This window comes from Scylla paramamosain, chromosome 35 (assembly GCF_035594125.1).
Source record: "Scylla paramamosain isolate STU-SP2022 chromosome 35, ASM3559412v1, whole genome shotgun sequence".
NCBI classification, from domain to species: Eukaryota; Metazoa; Arthropoda; class Malacostraca; order Decapoda; family Portunidae; genus Scylla; species Scylla paramamosain.
The window spans coordinates 663,731-682,500 of NC_087185.1; the positions used below are offsets into that span (position 1 = coordinate 663,731).

General features: G+C 47.6%; 2 protein-coding genes across 4 annotated transcripts; both read right to left on the reverse strand.

Annotated features, from left to right (window-relative positions):
- Nucleotides 1-1,965: 1,965 nt before the first annotated feature.
- Nucleotides 1,966-4,336, reverse strand: LOC135090483 (uncharacterized protein DDB_G0274171-like). The gene is made up of 2 exons (XM_063987250.1): nucleotides 3,250-4,336; nucleotides 1,966-3,091 (listed from the first exon to the last, which is right to left on the reverse strand). The coding sequence occupies exons 1-2, from the start codon at nucleotides 3,485-3,487 to the stop codon at nucleotides 2,160-2,162; spliced, it is 1,170 nt and encodes a 389-aa protein (XP_063843320.1). The 5' UTR covers nucleotides 3,488-4,336; the 3' UTR covers nucleotides 1,966-2,159.
- A 384-nt stretch (nucleotides 4,337-4,720) lies between these two features.
- Nucleotides 4,721-12,403, reverse strand: LOC135090481 (uncharacterized). Of its 3 annotated transcripts, none has more exons than XM_063987248.1 (12): nucleotides 12,096-12,403; nucleotides 11,001-11,148; nucleotides 10,528-10,738; nucleotides 10,219-10,374; nucleotides 9,890-10,074; nucleotides 8,575-9,743; nucleotides 8,125-8,402; nucleotides 7,847-7,939; nucleotides 7,470-7,624; nucleotides 6,984-7,154; nucleotides 6,597-6,822; nucleotides 4,721-6,388 (listed from the first exon to the last, which is right to left on the reverse strand). In XM_063987248.1, exons 2-12 carry the CDS (start codon nucleotides 11,093-11,095, stop codon nucleotides 6,266-6,268), a joined length of 2,862 nt encoding a protein of 953 aa, XP_063843318.1. In that variant the 5' UTR covers nucleotides 11,096-11,148; nucleotides 12,096-12,403; the 3' UTR covers nucleotides 4,721-6,265. The 3 variants fall into 3 exon arrangements, with proteins under 3 accessions (XP_063843318.1, XP_063843317.1, XP_063843319.1); XM_063987247.1 differs by having other exon boundaries at nucleotides 11,979-12,106; XM_063987249.1 differs by lacking the exon at nucleotides 12,096-12,403 and adding an exon at nucleotides 11,797-11,888.
- Nucleotides 12,404-18,770: the final 6,367 nt, after the last annotated feature.

Consider the following 18,770-nt stretch of genomic DNA (forward strand, 5'->3'; position numbering starts at 1 on the left):
TGCATGCAGACCCACGCACGCCGATAGCATCCCATGGAGCCACACGGCCTCCACCCGCCCATCCGCCTCGGCTTTCCCTCTTACCTACGACCAGGGAGAAATAAAACTATTTTTCACGTTCTCACGACTGTGATAAAGTAAATTCCGCGAGGCAGACGTCCGCGAGTCACCGCCAAAAACAGGGTGACGGAGATCATAGGTATTTTGGCGCCGCGCGCCGCCCGCCGTCCCGCAAGCAACAGCTGTTATTGCTACATGACTCTCAAAAGCATGGTCACCTTGATTATTATTGAAATGGCATGAATGAACATGGCTAAAGGCAATCTGCTAGATCAGAAGGTACAAAGCAAAGAGGAGCCTGAGTCGAGTCGTTAACCGGAGCTAGGACGCGCGAGGAAACAGGATCACCGTCCCGCTGCGAGGATGACAAGGTGATTGGGTCAATTGATAAATTGCATCTCTTAAAACTGAGACTCGCAGCCTCCCCTGCAGCACACGCTGGCCTGAACGGCTTTGTGCCCGCGGGGTGCCGGCCCTCAGCCCTGAGTGACCAAAGGCACCAGCGAAAGGTCTGACAGGCGGGCGGTGTGACCTCAGGTACTCGTGGCGTGAGGCCGCGTGCTGGCAAGAAGAACCGGGATGCTGCGTCACGTGGATCTCTGCTACTTCACCGCCGTGCCCCGCAACACACCCGCGTCCCCAGCACCCTCCTGACGCATACCTGTACGCCGTGACCTGTACTGACCTGGCTGGGGTAGTGAGGGCCGCCCTACCCACCCCGTCTGGGGCCTCGAGGAGTCCTGCCTCCAGGGTCAGGCCCGCACCTCACCGCGGCACTACACTCGTCGGTAAGTTCGTTAAAAGTTCGGGAATTCGAGTTCGTCGGGGTCGTTAAGATGAGCAGTGAGACACTCTCGCGGCCGCACTGGCGCACACACTGCCGCCTCCACCGCCTCCCCGCCCCCCGCGTCCCCGCGACACGCCCAGCCGCCCGCCGGCCACGCCCTCTGGCGACAGCTGACTCCCCGCGTCCCACGTGCCCTCAAGCCCCGCATTATGAGAATTACTGCCAATAAACAACACGGTATTCTACCGCGGAGGGACGTAAGCATCACTTCATCCTCTACATAATTCAAGTGCTGCCAAGAAATGACGGCGTGTGAGTGTACGGGGCAAGAAGTGTCTCCCAGCAACATTGGGCGGCGAGACAGACGAGTGACGTGCTGACGCTTGGCCCCGTGCCCCTCCCCGGCCCGCCCGCCCGCCACGCAGACGAGGATTGGCTCACGCATCCTGGGGATTTCGCTGCGGAAGGGAAAGGGTAGGGGCGGTGAGAGGATGATCGCTGGGAGACAGTGATGGGCGAAGAGACTGTGAAGAGGAAGAGGAAGAGCGATGTCAGCCGCGGGATGATCACTGCTCGCACACACTCCTGCACAACTGTTGCCTCCCAGGCCATCCACATCAAGGAGCGCCTGATGGTATGTTACGGGTTCATGTGCCAGGGAGTCAGCGTGTGAGGTGAAGCTTTTGAGCTTCAAAACACTGGTTTTGTCACACTTCATACGCCGATGTATCGGTATACTATAAGTAACATCGTGTCACGTGACGCAAGAGGAAGTGATAACAAAAAGTTATTTGTGTATATGACGCGTGATTTTTTTTTCATTGACTATTTATAATGAATAGTTTTACATTGAGTTTACAGCAACCTTCCACTATTCATTGAAGTATCCCTTAAACAACCGTTTTCTGTAACGCACAACTCAGTGGGGGACTAAAAAAGAAGCAGGTCCCGGCTGCTGTCACCCAGCACAGAACGATTATACAGACCAATGAGTTCAGGGACTCACTCCCAGCGGCGTCACTGCGCCGCGAGCACCAGCATTCATCACGCCATTTCTTGGATGCCAAGTCCTAGTCTGGACAAGCTCACCTGCATGTCAGTATAGGGAAACAATAACAAAACAAAGGTACAATGTACTTTACAGTAATACATTCACAAGTCAACCATACTTGTGTCAAATGCAAACATTTTCAGTCCTGACACATCCCTTATGCATCTAGAATACCAGGCATCTCCGTAGAAGTCCTCCTTTCCTCGACGCCGGCCGCAGCCTCCCGCCGCCAGATCCCAGCCAGCCCAGCCAGGCTGCCGGTCACGGCAAGACAATGCGAGTGAAGGGAAGCTGTCCCCGCCTGCCTCTTGCACGACCAATTGAGAAGATCCGTCCAACAGAGACCGGCGTGAGCCCTCTCAGAGTGACCCTGAGTCCAGGACGGCTAGCCGGCCCGGCACACTGGCAGCGACAGCAGCCGTCCTCAGGGCTCCGGTACTGGCAGCGACTATTGCATCGCCGCACGCCAGGGCAAATCATGGCGTTGGTGCCGCAGTAACACCGGCGGCACCCGTTGGCGTCTGTGCCGATGCGGCAGCCGGCGGCACACTCCAGGCGCTGGTCACCACACGCCGGGTCCACCTCGGGACGGATAGGCTCCACAGGCTCCACAGGCTCTGCGTCAACAGGATCAAACTCCCCGGGAAGGTCTTCAATGACGCCATCATCAGGCGGCCTTTGGTCTGGCAGGGCTGGAGCAGCAGGCTGCGGCTGGGCCACGCCTCCCTCCAGGGGCTGGTCGGGCTCCACTGCACAATTACAAAAGTAACAGTCGCGTTCCTCGTCTCGGTCGATGCAGCCTCGGAGACACTCGGGTATGGCGGGACAGACGCGCGGCGCATTGCAGCGACAGCTGGGGCAGCCGCCCTCCTCCTCCTCCAACGTGCAGCCCTCGGGACACTGGAGGGGCGGGCAAAGCGCCTCGCGTTCCTCACAGATACATTCAGGACAGCCGGTGTCCGCCACGAGTTGCTGGCACTCCTCGGGGCAGGCTCCCAGTGGACGACACAGCGCATCCTGACCGACGCAGGAACACTGGAGGCAGCCCTCCACGCCTCGCTCTACCGGGCAGGACTCAGGACATTCGAGGGGCACCTGGCAGTCAGTCAGCGCCACGCCGTCACAGATGCAGACACCACACGAGCCATCAGCTCGGGGCACCGTCTGGCACCCTTCAGGACACACGCGGCACTCTGTGGCGGCAGGGAGCCCACCACCATGGTGGAAATGCAACAAAAGCCACATTTACAACACAGCACTACCATCATGATATGCTATTATCATTGTGAACATCATCATCTTCACAAAGCCATTATAAACATGAAGTACTTGTCAAGACTCGAAGCCCCACCTTGCTGGGTCTCTGCAGCTGCCACCAGGCACACCGCCACCACTACCTGAGTCCACGCCATCGTCATGGTGAGCCGCCGCCGTCTGAGAGGCCGAGGAAAGGAGTGAAGCAGGAGGAAGGCAGGACTCCCTTTATTAGCCACTCCTTCCCTTGAGGCTTGACCTTGTGAGTTCCCACGCCCCCACAGCCTTGACTTGAGCAAACGCGATGCCGGAGAAGGTGTGTTCATGTGAGTCATGTGAACAATCAAGGCGCAACACCCTCAGGTAGGAAAGGCAGACGAAAGAATAGGGAAAAGAAAGTGTGAAGAATATTTAGAATAAGCAAATCACTGCACAGCGACGCAAGATGCTGAGAGACACCCAGCCAGAGACAAAGACGTAGCAACAGCACTGGCATCTCAGGTTTAATTATGACATTAGTGTGTGTCGGAGTACTGGGAGGGTAACCACTGTAATTTCCGTGTGTTGCTCACATCCGGGACAGGTGCAAACTACTTCACCACTCTCATTAGTCAGTGGGTCTCACGGGATGACAGCCGCGGCTTGATCCTTTCCTTGCGTCTTCAAACACGCCGAGCAAGAAAGCCTGAGGGACGACGCGGAAGCTCCATCACAATTATATTCAACATTTTGTCGGTGACTTATTGCGCATACATTTTCCACGTCACTTGTGTACTCATCCCTCCCTCCCCACTCCCCCTCCACAAGGCCAGCATGTGTGTTATGCTCAGTCACCGGTGTTTGAATATAAATATATGAATATGTAACTCGTGCAGCCAGATTCCAGCGACGCCGGTCGAGTGAATGTGTGAAGACTATCCATCACTTATAACCTGAATTAATATTACTCAGCTCTCATGTGAATTGACTCTTGTGGATCAAGGAGTCACCTTGCCGTCTTATATTTTAGGGGTGGGCGTTTGTCTTCTACGTATACCCGTCCTTCACCCAGGCCGGATTACACACGTGACCCTCAGTAAACATGAGCAGCCCATCCCCCTCACTCAGGGATACCAACTCTTTCCTGCCGGGGAGTCACCTTGACGTGATCGACACGCCTCTTGCGGGTTGTTGGTCCAGGGACGGGGGAGGGAGGGAGAGGGAGGTGGGCGGCTTTGCGGTACGGTGCTCGCCTCGCACCCGCAGGACTGAGTACCATTGCGACACTCTCTTCAATTGTCTTTACAAATAATTTTATGAACTTATCATTTTATTCATTTATCTCAAGTCATCATCTAGCCGGTATGAGGCATAAAATGGGCGTAATGCATTCCATCCCCCCTTACATTCACATTCTGTTCTGCATAACTTCATGACTTATTTTTGTCCTGATTTAAAAAAAATAAATAAATAAATAAATAAAATGTTTAAAACACAGAATGATTATTTCAGGTTTGTCTGAAGGTACTTAAGGCAACGCAAGGTCTTCCTGGCGTGCACGAGGCCTAAAAGATCATGGAAACACACAGTATGGTGGAAGACAAGAACATTTTATTGAATTACAAATTCATCAAAGTAACAGTGAATGAATGAATAATGTTAATGAACGAATGAATGGATGAAAGCTATGATGTTTCGAGTATTGTATGGGGCTGGAATATGGACATGGGAGGAGGAGAGGAGAGGAAACAATGCAGTGATGATGATCGTCTGTGGACTGCACAGTGAATAGTGAGCAAATGTGGAGAATTGGTGCTGAGAGGTGGCTGGTGAGCAGAGCAGGGAGTATTGGGGTGGCTTGGGTGCGTACGGAGGACAGAAAAAGAGCACCTGGTGCACAACGGCAAATGAGAGGACACTGGTGTGAACGGCTGACCTTCCAATTAAGTCAAAAGGCACAAATGAGCATCACATTATACATTCCACTCATTTTGGAGATGGTGAAAAATTCTCTTGGAGCACCAACCATATACTGCATGCAAAATGAGGTCAGTGATGTGAATTGTTGATCTTCTGGGTCAAGTCACAGGTCATGAATTACTGTCATATTATACTTCTGAATGAACTCACCATTAACAATGGTTTTTGTTATGCTGGAGTTGTTACAACTCAATGCTTTCCACGTTCCATGCGTAGGTAAATGGCTAAGGAGTGTATTAGTGCTGGCAGACTGCAAAACAAATCTTTGTAACGAGCAGCATCCTGATACAGAGATGTAAAAAAAAAAAAAAAAACTCTTCCAGATTTTCAAAATGCCTATCAGAAAATATGTTAAATAAATCACCAAATGAAAGAAAAGTAGAAATGCCATCATAAATTGCAATATAATAAGGTAATGAGAGACAATAAATAACCAGTGCATTAAATCATGATAAAGAAAACCAGCACAGCAATGTTCACTGGTTGAACTCTCACCTTCAGCGGCTGCTCTTCACACCCTCCACACAGCTGCCAGGCTCATGCTAAGTACTTCTTCCTGTTACACTACTAGTACAGTATGCTGAGACTCTAAGCTACGTTAATGACTGTTATAGATGTGTAAGTAAGCTAATCTCCACCCTACTTGTAAAGTTTGAGTGAGGCCCTCTTGAGTACAGGCACCATTCCAAGTATTCAGGCTGACAAGAACCTCAGGTCATATCTTGTTAAAGCATTACAGTACACAGGTGAGTATTATCAAAGTTTGTGAGTCAGTTATCTTAAATGAAGAACAAAGAATTTTGCAACAAACAATGTCTAGGATGAGAAATGTAAAGCGCAAGATTTATTATGTTCCGTGGGGGTGTTATTAAGCTGATGTGAAAAATTATCTAGTTCATAAAAAAATTAGGTATATTCTATCATACAAAATTTCATTTAAACATCTAATCCAAAAATGTTTCAATATCAGATTTCTAAAATCCTTCTCTGATGTGACTTGAGCAAGAGCCATTCATTATCCAACACTTGTACTGAAGGCAAAACTCAGTAAATGACTAAGACAATTGCTTGAGCAAACAGGATGGGAAATGAGTACTATCGAAGAGTGAGCCACACATACGCACACCTTATCCTTCTGCCTGGGAGTCAAGACACTATTGCTTGCGGTGCCACCTCTTGATGAAGCGGTGGATGGCCTGGCTCACGTCAACGGGAGCGTCCAGCATCAGGTCGTGACCCCCATTGGGTACCATCTCCAGGAAGGCTCGGGGAATGGTCTGTGCAGCAGGAAACATCTTCATCACAACTCAGCTCTTACAAAATTTACGATGCTGCTTTAAATGAACTAAGCATTTTCTTTCAAGTAACACTCTCAACACATTAGGCACCCGAGTACTGATGCATTTACTGGTGTGGAGTAATTCTAAATGTATTCTAAACCTGATGGCCAGATACTGTTGTGTGATTTATAAGCAGCACACTCACCCTCTCCATCTCACACATCTCCACCAGGGTGACATGCTCGTCCTTCATGCCATGCAGCAGCAGTGTTGGCACGGTTATCCTGCGATGGAAGGCAATGTCACCCTCAGGCCAGATCTGCCCACGAGCCACATTCTCTAGCACATAGCGAGGCGTTGGGGTGATGGAGGAGCCTGACAGGGCGTCTGCAGCAAAGTGTTTCCCTCGTGGCGTGTACAGGATCTCACGACTGTTGAGGGAAATGCTCCAGCATTTAGTCAACACTGGCCAAGGAGAGGTGAGGAGAAACTAGCACACATAAGACTGTCCTCTTGCAATCCTCACATCTACCATACTTATAGGCATTTATTATACAATACAGAAAACTTCCCACACTCTGTTCTGACTCACCTGCAGCATCCACAGGCCAGGAAGGGGCTCAGGAAGGCAGCCAGGCGTGTGTGAAGGAAAGACTTGTTGGGAGGATTGGGGATGAGTGGACTTGGTCCCCCACAGCTGGCCAGTATTACTAGCCGCACAGATGACACTCTGCTCCTTGCCAATGCTGCAGCGATGGAACACCTGCACCAATAACAAGGAATACAAGTGAGACATAACCTGTCAGAATACCATAAAAGTCCCTCAGATACTGAAAAGAAAGACAAAACATCATGCCTGGCTATCTTATTTTAGAGGGAATCTAATTCAGATATGTAAACAGACAAAATAGAGATGATTTTAAAGTGTACTGCAGGTATATAACTATCATTTCTTCTAGTATTCAATGAATTTGGGGAATGAGCAATTTAGAATGTATTGTGTAAAATATGACAGACTATAATTCTAAAGAGTATAACCATAAAGTTTACTCATCAGTGTTATAAACCTCCTGCTCACCCATATCCATGTCCAATGACCACACACTTGCGGCCTTGTGGCACAAAGAGATCAAAGACAAGGGTGATCTGGTCCAGCATCTGAGAGAAAGTATAATGTTCGGGGTCTTTTGGTGCAGAGCTCAGTCCGTGGCCCATCAGGTCTGGTGCTACAACCTGCAAATGTGAAAAAATATTTATGGCACAGGATTGAGTTTTGTATAGCTGGTTCTTAACTGACAAATCTGAGCCAACAAAGATGACAGAGTTTTGAGGTTCTGAACAGAGATGTAAGCATTGTAAAAGAAATAACAAAAGTGGTAATGAGAGTTCAATGAAATATTAGTCACAGAGAATGAATAGATCGAGTCATGATGGCCAAACACTCATCAAACTAACCTCATATCCCCGAGTGACAAAGTACCACAGTTGTTGCCGCCAGTGGTCACTGCTACCTCCCATGCCATGCAGGAAAAGCAGCAGGGGTTTTTGCTGAAATATCAATAATAAATATCAGTCAGAATTAGAAGTCAAGTGTTTGATGCAAAGAGATTTGTTATTATATGATCATGAAGAGTGACACAAGAGTATCTTCCATACTTATACATTTCACAGCACAACATCTCAGTTGTCATTCTTGGTTTCTTAATATACTTGTACTATGTGGCATGGATTACCTTCACTTTGCACTCAGCAGTGTTCTGGCAGAACTCCTCGTCACTGGGGTTGGGCTTCTGCCACCAAAACACCATCTGGCGGGCCACGTGCATGTGGTCATATGGGACGTGCTCCTCCTCCTCCATCTCCTCAATGATGAGGCGGCGCGGTGTGGTGGGCAAGCCATCAGCTGGGTTGATGTGAGGGGAGGGGGAGGGGCTGGCAGTGGAGGGAGTGGCTGAGCTGCTCACAGATGTGTTGTCTGCACCTTCACATCTGCTGCTTGCACCTTTGGCTTCTGTAATAGTGTCAAGGAAAGATGACAATTACAACAAATATTGCAGAAAATCAGCTTTACTTAATATTAACAAAACAAGAAATGAGTAACTGATCCCACAATCTTTCCAAGCATTTTTATCTTTGCAACAACAGTTACTGAAAGACACTGCACACACTGGAATATCACCCACCTTGTTCTGTGGGCTGGAGTGGAGGGACCTCTAGGGACAAGGCAACATCCTGACCCTGTGGGGAGTGACCGATGGAGATGGCATGAACTGTGTCAATGTTCATCTGAATGTTGCTCTTTCCTATGTCAATGTCGCTCCCAATTGACCCTCGTCTATTACAGGAGGAGGGACTGTTCTCTACATGAGTAGCTTTAGCACCATGCATTTCACTTATATCAACAAAATCTGAGCTCTCCTCATGCCCATCAAACCCCAAGTTGACAATACCCTCCCTCTGATCAAAGTTGTATGCTCTGAAGTCTTCCACAGATGACCCTGTGACAGATATTGAAGGTTTGGACTCTAATATTTGGCTCAGGGGAGATGAGGAGGCATCATATCTTGGCACTACATCTGGGAGAATCTGTGGGGCTCCTGTGAAGTCCTCAGGCAGAGTGGTGTCCTCAGGGGTGGAAGGAAGAGCACAAGCCCCATCAGTGATCAGTCTGGTGGTGTCAGAGTACTGTCCAAATGCTGCCTCCCTTTCCTGGTTCACTACCACACCACCCTTGTAGGTCATTGACATTTTTGCTAACTTCAGTGCAGGTAATGAGTGACTCTCATGTAAGGCAGTTCTGGGAGTCTCCTGGCGAGCACCGTCTCCCCGCAAGGCGTCACTGGAGGTTTGGTCTGCTAGGGACTCATCAAGGTTTCCCAGTTGTGCCTCCCCAGTGGACTTGGTTTGTCGCAGCTCATTCCTCAGACTGCTCTGTTGGGAGCCACTCTTTGAACCACCAAAGTCACTCTTCCCAGAATCAAACCGCAAGAAGTCTGGCCTTAGGGAGTTTGAAGCTTGCCGATGTATAGCCATCAATGAGCTGCTGAGTGAGAACTTTGAGCTCCCTGATCTGGACTGTGGCTTGGGGCTTCCAGCATTAGACTTGGGGCTGTGATTGCGACTTGACAATTTTGGGCTGCATGGGCATGACCTGGACTGTCTGGGGCTGTAGACTGGAGGTGCCAAATGTAGGGAGGCATCAGGTGAGCTACTTCCGTCATTGATACTCATGCTGACGCCATCCAAGACGTCCTGAGTTACTGCCTCCTCAGCAAACAGGGAGAAGCTGGTGCGCAGTTCATTGTCCATCACTCTGTGGGCCCGGGCAAGCTGCTCATCACTGGCACTGTACCTGTGAGAAAAGAAAAAAAAGGTGGAATCAGTGAAGTGGTTAACTAGATATACTCGTATAGTAAAACAAATATTTATCTGAGAACTAGAATTTCATTTCATGCTGAGCCAACATGCATGGAATCAATAATTTATACAAACCCTCACCTGGAAAGTAGCTCCTCATTAAACACTGATTTGAATCCCTCCTCATCAGAGCTTCCTCCTGCCAGGTCGTCTACTTTGGGGGTTATTGTCTCCAGTTTGACAGATGGGACATGGGCCAGCACATTGTCTCGCTCCAAACAGGGAGGCTCCTGGAGCTCTTCCTCGTGGCCATCAGCTCCCATAATCTAACACGATAGTGCACTCTCATTGTTTCAACCTCAAGATGTCTCAATTTTTAAAAATCAGAGCAAAAAATGTCATAGTAGTATTCCTTCTTGAATAATCGTGACAGCTCTTGATGCATAAAAGAAAACCTACATAAACAATACCTTTTTGTGGCAGACAGAACATCGGAACTTTCTCTTTGACTTTCTCAGGCTCCTTCGAGACCTTCTGAAGTTGACTGTATTTTGGTTGGAGTCAGGAGTAACAAAGGGACCCTCCCAGTGGTTGAACCAGTAGTCCTCCAGTGAAGCCAAGGAGATCTGCCCATGAGACAGCAACATGATGCACAAGAAAATCCTTGCAAATATACCTTCATAAAAGCACCAATAAATAATGTACTGAACTCAATAAAATTCCAAATTATCAGGTAAAACCAGCATAGCAACAAATCACAAATCAAAGTCCACACTTGCCTCGTCATCAGCCGGCACCTTGAACACATCCTCCTGGTCACTGAGTCTGGCCTCTGCTGTCCGGCTGACCATGGCATCCACAATGGCTGGGTTGGCTGGGTGGAGGTGCATGACCCGCAGCCTGAGCCGCTGCTCACCGACCTCCACCCACACCCGTCCGTCAGAGTCATGGCTCAGGCTGCCCGAGGCCACGCCAACTGCATTCTGCCGCCTGGAGTGTGACAGTGTTAAATCAAAGGGTAAGGAGAGCAGCCACTACATGATGCATAACTGCAGGACTTTCATGTGAGGTGATATGGATTTCCCAAGTAGCAGTTGCCTGGGATCTACTTTTTAACATTCCAATTAACTATCCAGTATTAGAAAAAAATATTATTATGATCCACTGGCTAACCATGTAAGATAAGCTGGTAAAGCAGCAGAGAGATGAAATGACCTGAAACTGATTTGAGAGGGATGGCCATGGGACTTACTTGGGGAGTCTTGCTGCCACCAGGTCATGGAGGAAGTCCCAGTTCTCCACCACTTCGTCCCGGATGCTGAGAATGCGCAGGTGGAGGTTGTCCATCGTGCTCCCTCACCACTTGTCTCGCCTCACCTCCTCATCTTTAGTGACTCAAGCTGTTGTGAAATAGACAACCTTGCTTGCATTCTCATATCTTTCCAGTCATGTCTTTACTCATACCTGCAGGAGCTCTCAAAATAATTAAAATTTTGTCGTTACATTTTGGGTCATGACACTAAAACCACTCTGGCCCATCACACATTCTAACTAGTAAAGTGATTTTATCTTAACAAGCCCTGAATTGACCCAGACTGAATTTTACTAACCAATGATCCCAAAATATTAACTCAAACTCCTCACTTATCACAGGGAACCTCTGACCCTGTTGACTCTTCAGTGGCATTAACCTAACCTAAAGCCTTAATTCTTGACAAGAAGGCAGCTCTGTCTCCTTGAGCCCACAGAGCCATTGTGTATTAGCCAAATTAACTTCCTGACACTGCTTTGGCTGCCTAAGATATAACCAAGGAAGTGAGTGTGCTTTTCCCCAAAAAAAATCTATCTTTCTGAGTCAAACTTTACAGTTGTGGTTCACCATCTAAATCACTCCTACAATTAAAAAAAAATATTTGCCTCATAATACATGTGTGGCTTTCATCCAGTGTTGTAGCAGATAACACAGTCTTGCCCCAAGGCACTGGTGACCCTGGCCTACCCACAGACCCTCACACACTCTCTCTCTCCCTCCCAAGGGGTATGTTTACCCAACATCAGTATCTCAGCAATAACACTGCACAGCACCACCTGCCTCCCAGCCAAGTCGCCCCGAGGTACAGGCAGCGTTCAGTGAAGGCAGGGCCGCAATGGACGCAAACATGTCCCCTTATCAATAAAACATGTCTGATGTAATGAAATAAGTGAAAGTGGAACAGTCTCCCATGATCACCTGGGCGCTTCCTGCCTGGGCTGCACCTGTTCGTGGGAAAATCCTGCTCCCCTGGGACGTAAAACGTACAAAACAACACACCACTGTCTCACACTCACTCAATTCCTACTTACTGACCTTTACTATTCGCCTTCGGTGCCGCCTGAAGCCTGACGTATCCGTGACGTCGGTAAACAAGATGAGACTTGCAGGATGAAGACAGCGCTCCATTGGCAGAGAAGCGAGCAACCCAAGAGAGACGAGAGCTGTGATTGGTGGAGCAGCCAGCGCAGCAAGATGGAGAATGAAGCAGCACCTGTGATTGGTGTCCATCAAGGCTAAGTCATTTCTTCGTATTGTTTCTGGTCAGGCAGCACCGCGTACATGTTACACAGGCAGGGAACCAAGGGCTCGTCTTATATTCTCTCTCCCCGTCTTCTGAAAGTGCGCATCGACATCTGAATATTTATGAGATCGGTACTTGATAGGGCATTGAAGTTCAATCTGGCGAGTTTTATTCAGATGTATTTGTATGAAGGGCGTGGTTAGGCAGTGTTATGCTCGCGGGATGAGTGAAAAGGTTACTTGAGTTGGTAATAACTGTAATAGTTAGTTTGTCTCGACTTGCTCTACAGGGTGATTGCTTTCCTTCCTGATGAATGTCGTACAGCGACTGCCTCGTGATCCGTATCCTGCTCCCAGAATGAATAACGAATAGAAATGATTGCCTGAACACACACACACACACACACACACACACACACACACACACACACACTCTCTCTCTCTCTCTCTCTCTCTCTCTCTCTCTCTCTCTATTTATGGGCACACTCGAGTTACTATTCACAACACACACACACACACACACACACACACACACACACACACACACTCTCAAGGTTAGGTCGTAAGTTCAGCGTGTGACAAAATCAAGTTTGCCATTGACCTTTGAAAACACAGTTACACAATTGCAGTCTTGGTAACTGTACTGTTCTGTCCTGCGTTCATTCATTGTTCTTGGCATTCTATTCTCATTTTAATTGCATGCCTTCTATAAATAATTCATGTTTACTTTTGATGTATTTCATTCTAATAGTTTTTGTATTTTTTTTACCTTTAAAGTAGATTGGATAGTATTGTTTTTACAGTGTTTGTGCTTCCCTCGTCTTCCTTCCTTTCTTCTTTCCGCCACAAACCAGATCTCTCTCGCCTTGGGATGTCCTTTTATATCTTATGTATTACTAGCATCAAAACCTTTACTGGCCGTTATTCCCAGCGCCACAAAGCCTCACACGCACAGAGTATCGCCACTACAAGCGGTCATATCGCCACACTAGCTTACTCCATGCTGTCACCGCCACCACCACCACCACTTCCAGCACTGCCACTACAACTACCACCACTACTACTACTACTACTACTACTACTACTACTACTACTACTACTACTACTACTACTACTACTACTACAACTCTTCTTCCTCTCACATACACACACCATCGCCCACCACTACAGCAGCATCACAGCATCACAACACCACCACCACCATCACCACTCCGGGCCGCACCTCGTAAAGCAAGCCGCTCGCTGAATCCAATTCCAGGCGCCATGATACACAATCTGATAGCGTGGCCGAGTGCGTGACATAAGGCGGAAGGGAATGGCTGGTATGAGGGCCGCGGGAGGAGCATCGCTGAGGACGAGACGGGAGGGAGCGGGCCAGTTGAGGAGGAGGAGGAGGAGGAGGAGGAGGAGGAGGAGGAGGAGGAGGAGGAGGAGGGGTATTAAGTCGCGCGCACACACACACACACACACACACACACACACACACACACACACACACACACACACAGCTCTTTTGTTTCCAAGTGCGAGGGAGGAAATGGGAGCACAGCAGCAGGCGTGGGCGAGACGGTCACTGCCTCTGTGTATCTGAGTCACAAGAGCACGCGGGGAATAGGCCAACAAGGGCTTCACGATACCTGGCGTTCTGTTCCCTCTTTACGTACGTACTTACTGCAAGCAGCCTCATTTTCTCGCCTTGTCTTCAATGTTTAGTGCAGTGACAGGGTTAAGATTCGCTGTGATTTTAATTTAGTTTCGTTTTTATTGATTCTCGTGTGTGAGGTGTTCAGTATTTTTTTCTCTCTCTCTATCCTTTTTTATTGATTAGTCTCATTTCCTCACGTGCAAAAAAAATAAATAAATAAACAGAAACAGATGCGTTGTTCTTTCATGACAATAATCTCAAGTGAACTGAATAAAAGTAACTAAACAAAATACATGTTAAACCAAAAGACAGTTGACATATCTTAAACAAAAATTGTAAGTAAAAAATGGAAAAGTTATGAGATGAGATAGTGAGGGAAAGAGAGAGGGAGAGAGAGAGAGGAAATGATGAAGGGACGTTGTTCGTTGGGGGGCGTGAAGTGGGGTAGGTTACGAGGGGCGAAGGAAAGGTTTATGAGGAGAAAGATGACTATGAGGGAGATGGCGAAGGTCAGGAACTAGGACAAGGATGGAGAGAGAGAGAGAGAGAGAGAGAGAGAGAGAGAGAGAGAGAGAGAGAGAGAGAGAGAGAGAGAGAGAGAGAGAGAGAGAGAGAGAGAGAGAGAGAGAGAGAGAGAGAGAGAGAGAGAGAGAGAGAGAGAGACAGACAGACAGACAGACAGACAGACAGACAGACAGACAGACAGACAGACAGACAAACAGACAAACAAACAAAGAAACAAACAAACAAACAAACAAACAGACAGATAGACAGACATACATAGATAGATAGACAGACAGACAGATGGACAGACAGACAGACAGACAGATAGGCAGACAGACAGACAGACAGACTGACAGAGACAAACACTGCATATGACATAAAATTTGCATGAAGGAAGCAAAAGATATTAGTATGAAAGGAAATGAAGATAAAGGAGAAGGAGGAGGAGGAAGAAAAGGTAAAGGTATAGTAAAAATTCATGAAAACATAAATCTCTCTCTCTCTCTCTCTCTCTCTCTCTCTCTCCTCTCTCTCTCTCTCTCTCTCTCTCTCTCTCTGTCTGACTCCTCAATTCTTCTCCATTTCCTAACTCTCCACATTCCCTCTTTTCCTGAACCATCTCTCATCCTCTCCTCTCCCTCAAACTCTCCCTCCCTGCGGTCACTCTTCCCTTCAGTAACCAACCCGCGAAGAGGCGAGGTGGGAGGAACACGAAACGCCAACTTTATTAGCCAGTAAAGAAAAATAATGGAGGCATAACTAGCAGCCAATAATTCAGGGTTCTTGGCCCTACACCAAACCTCCTTCAGGAACGGGGCGGGGCGAGGGAAAGATGAGGGAAGAGTCCAATGCAGCCTGGGAATTGATGGAAAATATTTTACATGTACATGGTGTTTTTATTGTCATTATTAGGTATTATGTGATTTTTTTTTTCAGATATTCATGGTGGTGATGGTGATCGTGGTGGTAACAGTAGTAGTAGTAGTAGTAGTAGTAGTAGTAGTAGTAGTAGTAGTAGTAGCAGCGGTGGTAGTAGTAGTAGTAGTAGTAAGATTATTTGTAAGTTCATATTACATAACACAAGAACAACAAGAACAACAACAACAACAACAACAACAATTGCCTAAGAGCACCTGAGGGAGGCGAGGGCGACAACAGAGAGAACACAATAGGTCAGCGACGGGCGTGAGGGAGTGACGGGCAGGGCGTGATGCGTGATGAGCCGCCCTGGATATGGTGATGAGGTGTGGGAGGAGAACAGACGGGCTGAGATGGGACGTGATGAGATGGGAATGTCAACTGGCTCGGTCCGTCTCCCTTCCATTACCTGCGAGTTAATAGGATTTGCACCTTCAGGTCCCGTGGGTCCCGGCGCCGCCCGCCAGCAGCGCCACGTCCTTGGGTCAACACCTCTGCGCTAAGGACACTACCAGTCTGGCTGCTGACTAACCTCGGGAGATTAATTATGATGCTAAGAGAGAGAGAGAGAGATTAGCTTCATCCTGCTTAGCCACTGGTGTTATCATATCTTTCTCTTCTCTCCCTCTCACGCTGCACTCGCCACTCACTCGCCCCCTCACCACCGCACTCAGCCCCACAGTCCCAGCACAGCACTTCTCATGCACTCACGGCACTTTGCACCCTTTAACAAGACACCGCAGCCCACCAAGATGCGACCCGACCGCACTTAAGCACTCCAGAAACACCGAAACATTATGAAACACTAAGCACTCTAACGGGGACAAGAAGCAACACTAACACAGACAAGAAAATGGAAAAAAAGGACAAGAAAAATAATAAATGAAAAGACAGATTCATGTACATTTATTTACCATCTGTTTTTTTGGCCCTATTTTTCTCAGTGAACATTTTTCCCCACAGTCACAACTCACGTTTCCCTCTCCCTTCTGCCTCTCCTCTCTCTCTCCCAGCCGACCCATCCATCACCGCCGGGAGCCCAGGGAGTCAGAGCCTATCGCCGTATGGTCGTTACAGAAATAAAAAGATATACAAGTGGTCTTAAAGGAGGCTTATTGGGGCCATGCGTCACCTTATCTACACCGCCGCCACGGGAGGGAACCAATGATGACCTGGATATTTTTTTGGGGCGATTGGTGGTACTTTTATAGCACTTTATGGCCACGGAATGCCACAGGGAACTAACATCTTAACATGTGATCTGAGGGTGTAATCTGTATGGTACTTTATGGCCACAGAATGCCACAGGGAACTAGTATTTTGATATATATTATGTACGCATAATCTGTACAGTACTTTATAGCGATGAAATGCCAGATCTTACTATATAATCCCTCTATATAACCTATGAACTAGATAAAACACCTCTAAGTGGTATTCGTGACGGGATTTATTTTTCAACAAGAGCACTAGGAGACATTACGCGGATGACTAGGTGTTCTTACCGCTAAACATCTGTGCACTGCAAGAAAATGCCACTCATGATCTTCTCAACGCTGGACTAACACCCGAGCGCTGAGAGGCACGCCACCTGAAGTGCTGCTCGCAAAGGACAAGTCTTCTTCACAATGAACATGGCGACCACCTCGCACCTCATTTCGCCAGACACACACAAGGGAGAGTGTGGATTTAATCTCAGCCTACTAATTTCCACACACTATTTCTGGACAAAATATGATGCCTTCTAAAATCGTGACCAACACAGTGAAGGAATAAGACGTGAAATTAATGAACTAACTATGTTTACTAATTTCCAGTCACTATTTATTTCTGGGCAAAATAGTATGTCCTTTGAAATCGTGATCTACACAATGAAAGAATCAGCTTTGAAATAACCTAATTAATGAACTGAATTAATGTAAACCTAGTCTAGCATAACCTCACCAAATCTGATCTATAATAGCCCTCGGGTGAAAAGGTTAACGTTAGTCCAGTATTATCACACAAAAGCCGCATTAAGTGCAGGGCGACGCAGGCAAGTGCTCGCCCTACTCGTCTGAGCCCAGGCGGCGATGTGTCCCCTCAGCAGAGAGCATCTTTGCATTCATGAGGGGCGGCGGCGGTCCCTGGACGCCTGAAGATCATCAGGATCACAGCGGCTAGACGGGGTTCACGGGATCAGAGGCCGCTTTGATCCTAGCGCGCCAGACTCAAGCTACGCGGTGGTGACGACAGGAGGAGGAATGTGAGTAGCATGTAACATTAGTAAGAAGACAACAACGCAGGAACATAAGGAAAGGTGCAGGAAGCGATCAGGCATACACGTGGTAGCCTCCCTCTGAAACACACCATCACCTATCAATGGACCAGATAAAACATTTCATTTTTAAAGCTCCCCATTGACTTGGCACTAACAACATGATTACCGAGTCTGTTCCATTCATCTCCCATTTACTCGTATATTTTAACCCACATTTCTAGCTTCCTCAGGTACCAGTGGTCCTTTTATGGCTAGTAAGTTCTCAAGCCTCTCCATTTGTATTTCAGCAAAGTTGTGAGAGTGAACGCAAGCCAGCAAACAGTTCAGGCGTGACAGAGTAAAGCAATACGACAAGTTTGAAACGCTTTCTTGTTTTTCCTTTTTACTGAAGGACTCGAACGATATGCCAATAAATCCAATATTTCTTTCCTAACAGTTCCTCTTTAAATTTAGAATCTCTCTCTCTCTCTCTCTCTCTCTCTCTCTCTCTCTCTCTCTCTCTCTCTCTCTCTCTCTCTCTCTCTCTCTCTCTCTCTCTCTCTCTCTCTCCCTAAGGATTACAAAAAGGGGCTTAATTGCCGTTCCATAAAAAAAGTATATGGCAGATTAACAACATAAAAATATATACTATTAATAATATGAGAGAGAGAGAGAGAGAGAGAGAGAGAGAGAGAGAGAGAGAGAGAGAGAGAGAGAGAGAGAGAGAGAGAGAGAGAGAGAGAGAGAGAGAGAGAGAGAGAGAGAGAGAGAACAATAAACAAAGGCCTAATGATCTATAACATGCTGGAATGAAGGATGAGGTCAGAATGGAAACCAGATGGGAATTTCCAAGCAATTACCGCCATCAGATCGACAACCACCATCACCACCATCACAACCACCACCACCATCGCCACCACCGAACCCTCATGACCTTAAAAAGCTTCAGTCTCCGGTGCAGCTAAAAATCATCCTTATCTCCGCGTCTGTAAGGTAAAAAGTCAGGGGCGGTAACTTCATTGTCCAGAAAATGTTGTTGTGAGGAAAGAAAAGAGACAAAGGAGGAAAAGCAACAAAGAGAAACGAAAGATGAAAAAGGAACAGAGAAACATGACTGAGAGAGAGAGAGAGAGAGAGAGAGAGAGAGAGAGAGAGAGAGAGA

Excerpts from the sequence above, each read along its gene's own strand:
- LOC135090483 (XM_063987250.1), bottom strand. The coding sequence starts at position 3,487 with ATGACTCACATGAACACACCTTCTCCGGCATCGCGTTTGCTCAAGTCA. Across the intron at positions 3,092-3,249 it reads AGCTGCAGAGACCCAGCAAG|AGTGCCGCGTGTGTCCTGAA; the intron begins GTGGGGCTTCGA and ends CTGCCGCCACAG.
- LOC135090481 (XM_063987248.1), bottom strand. The coding sequence starts at position 11,095 with ATGGACAACCTCCACCTGCGCATTCTCAGCATCCGGGACGAAGTGGTG. Across the intron at positions 10,739-11,000 it reads GTGGCAGCAAGACTCCCCAA|GCGGCAGAATGCAGTTGGCG; the intron begins GTAAGTCCCATG and ends GTCACACTCCAG. Across the intron at positions 7,155-7,469 it reads GTCATTGGACATGGATATGG|GTGTTCCATCGCTGCAGCAT; the intron begins GTGAGCAGGAGG and ends TTATTGGTGCAG.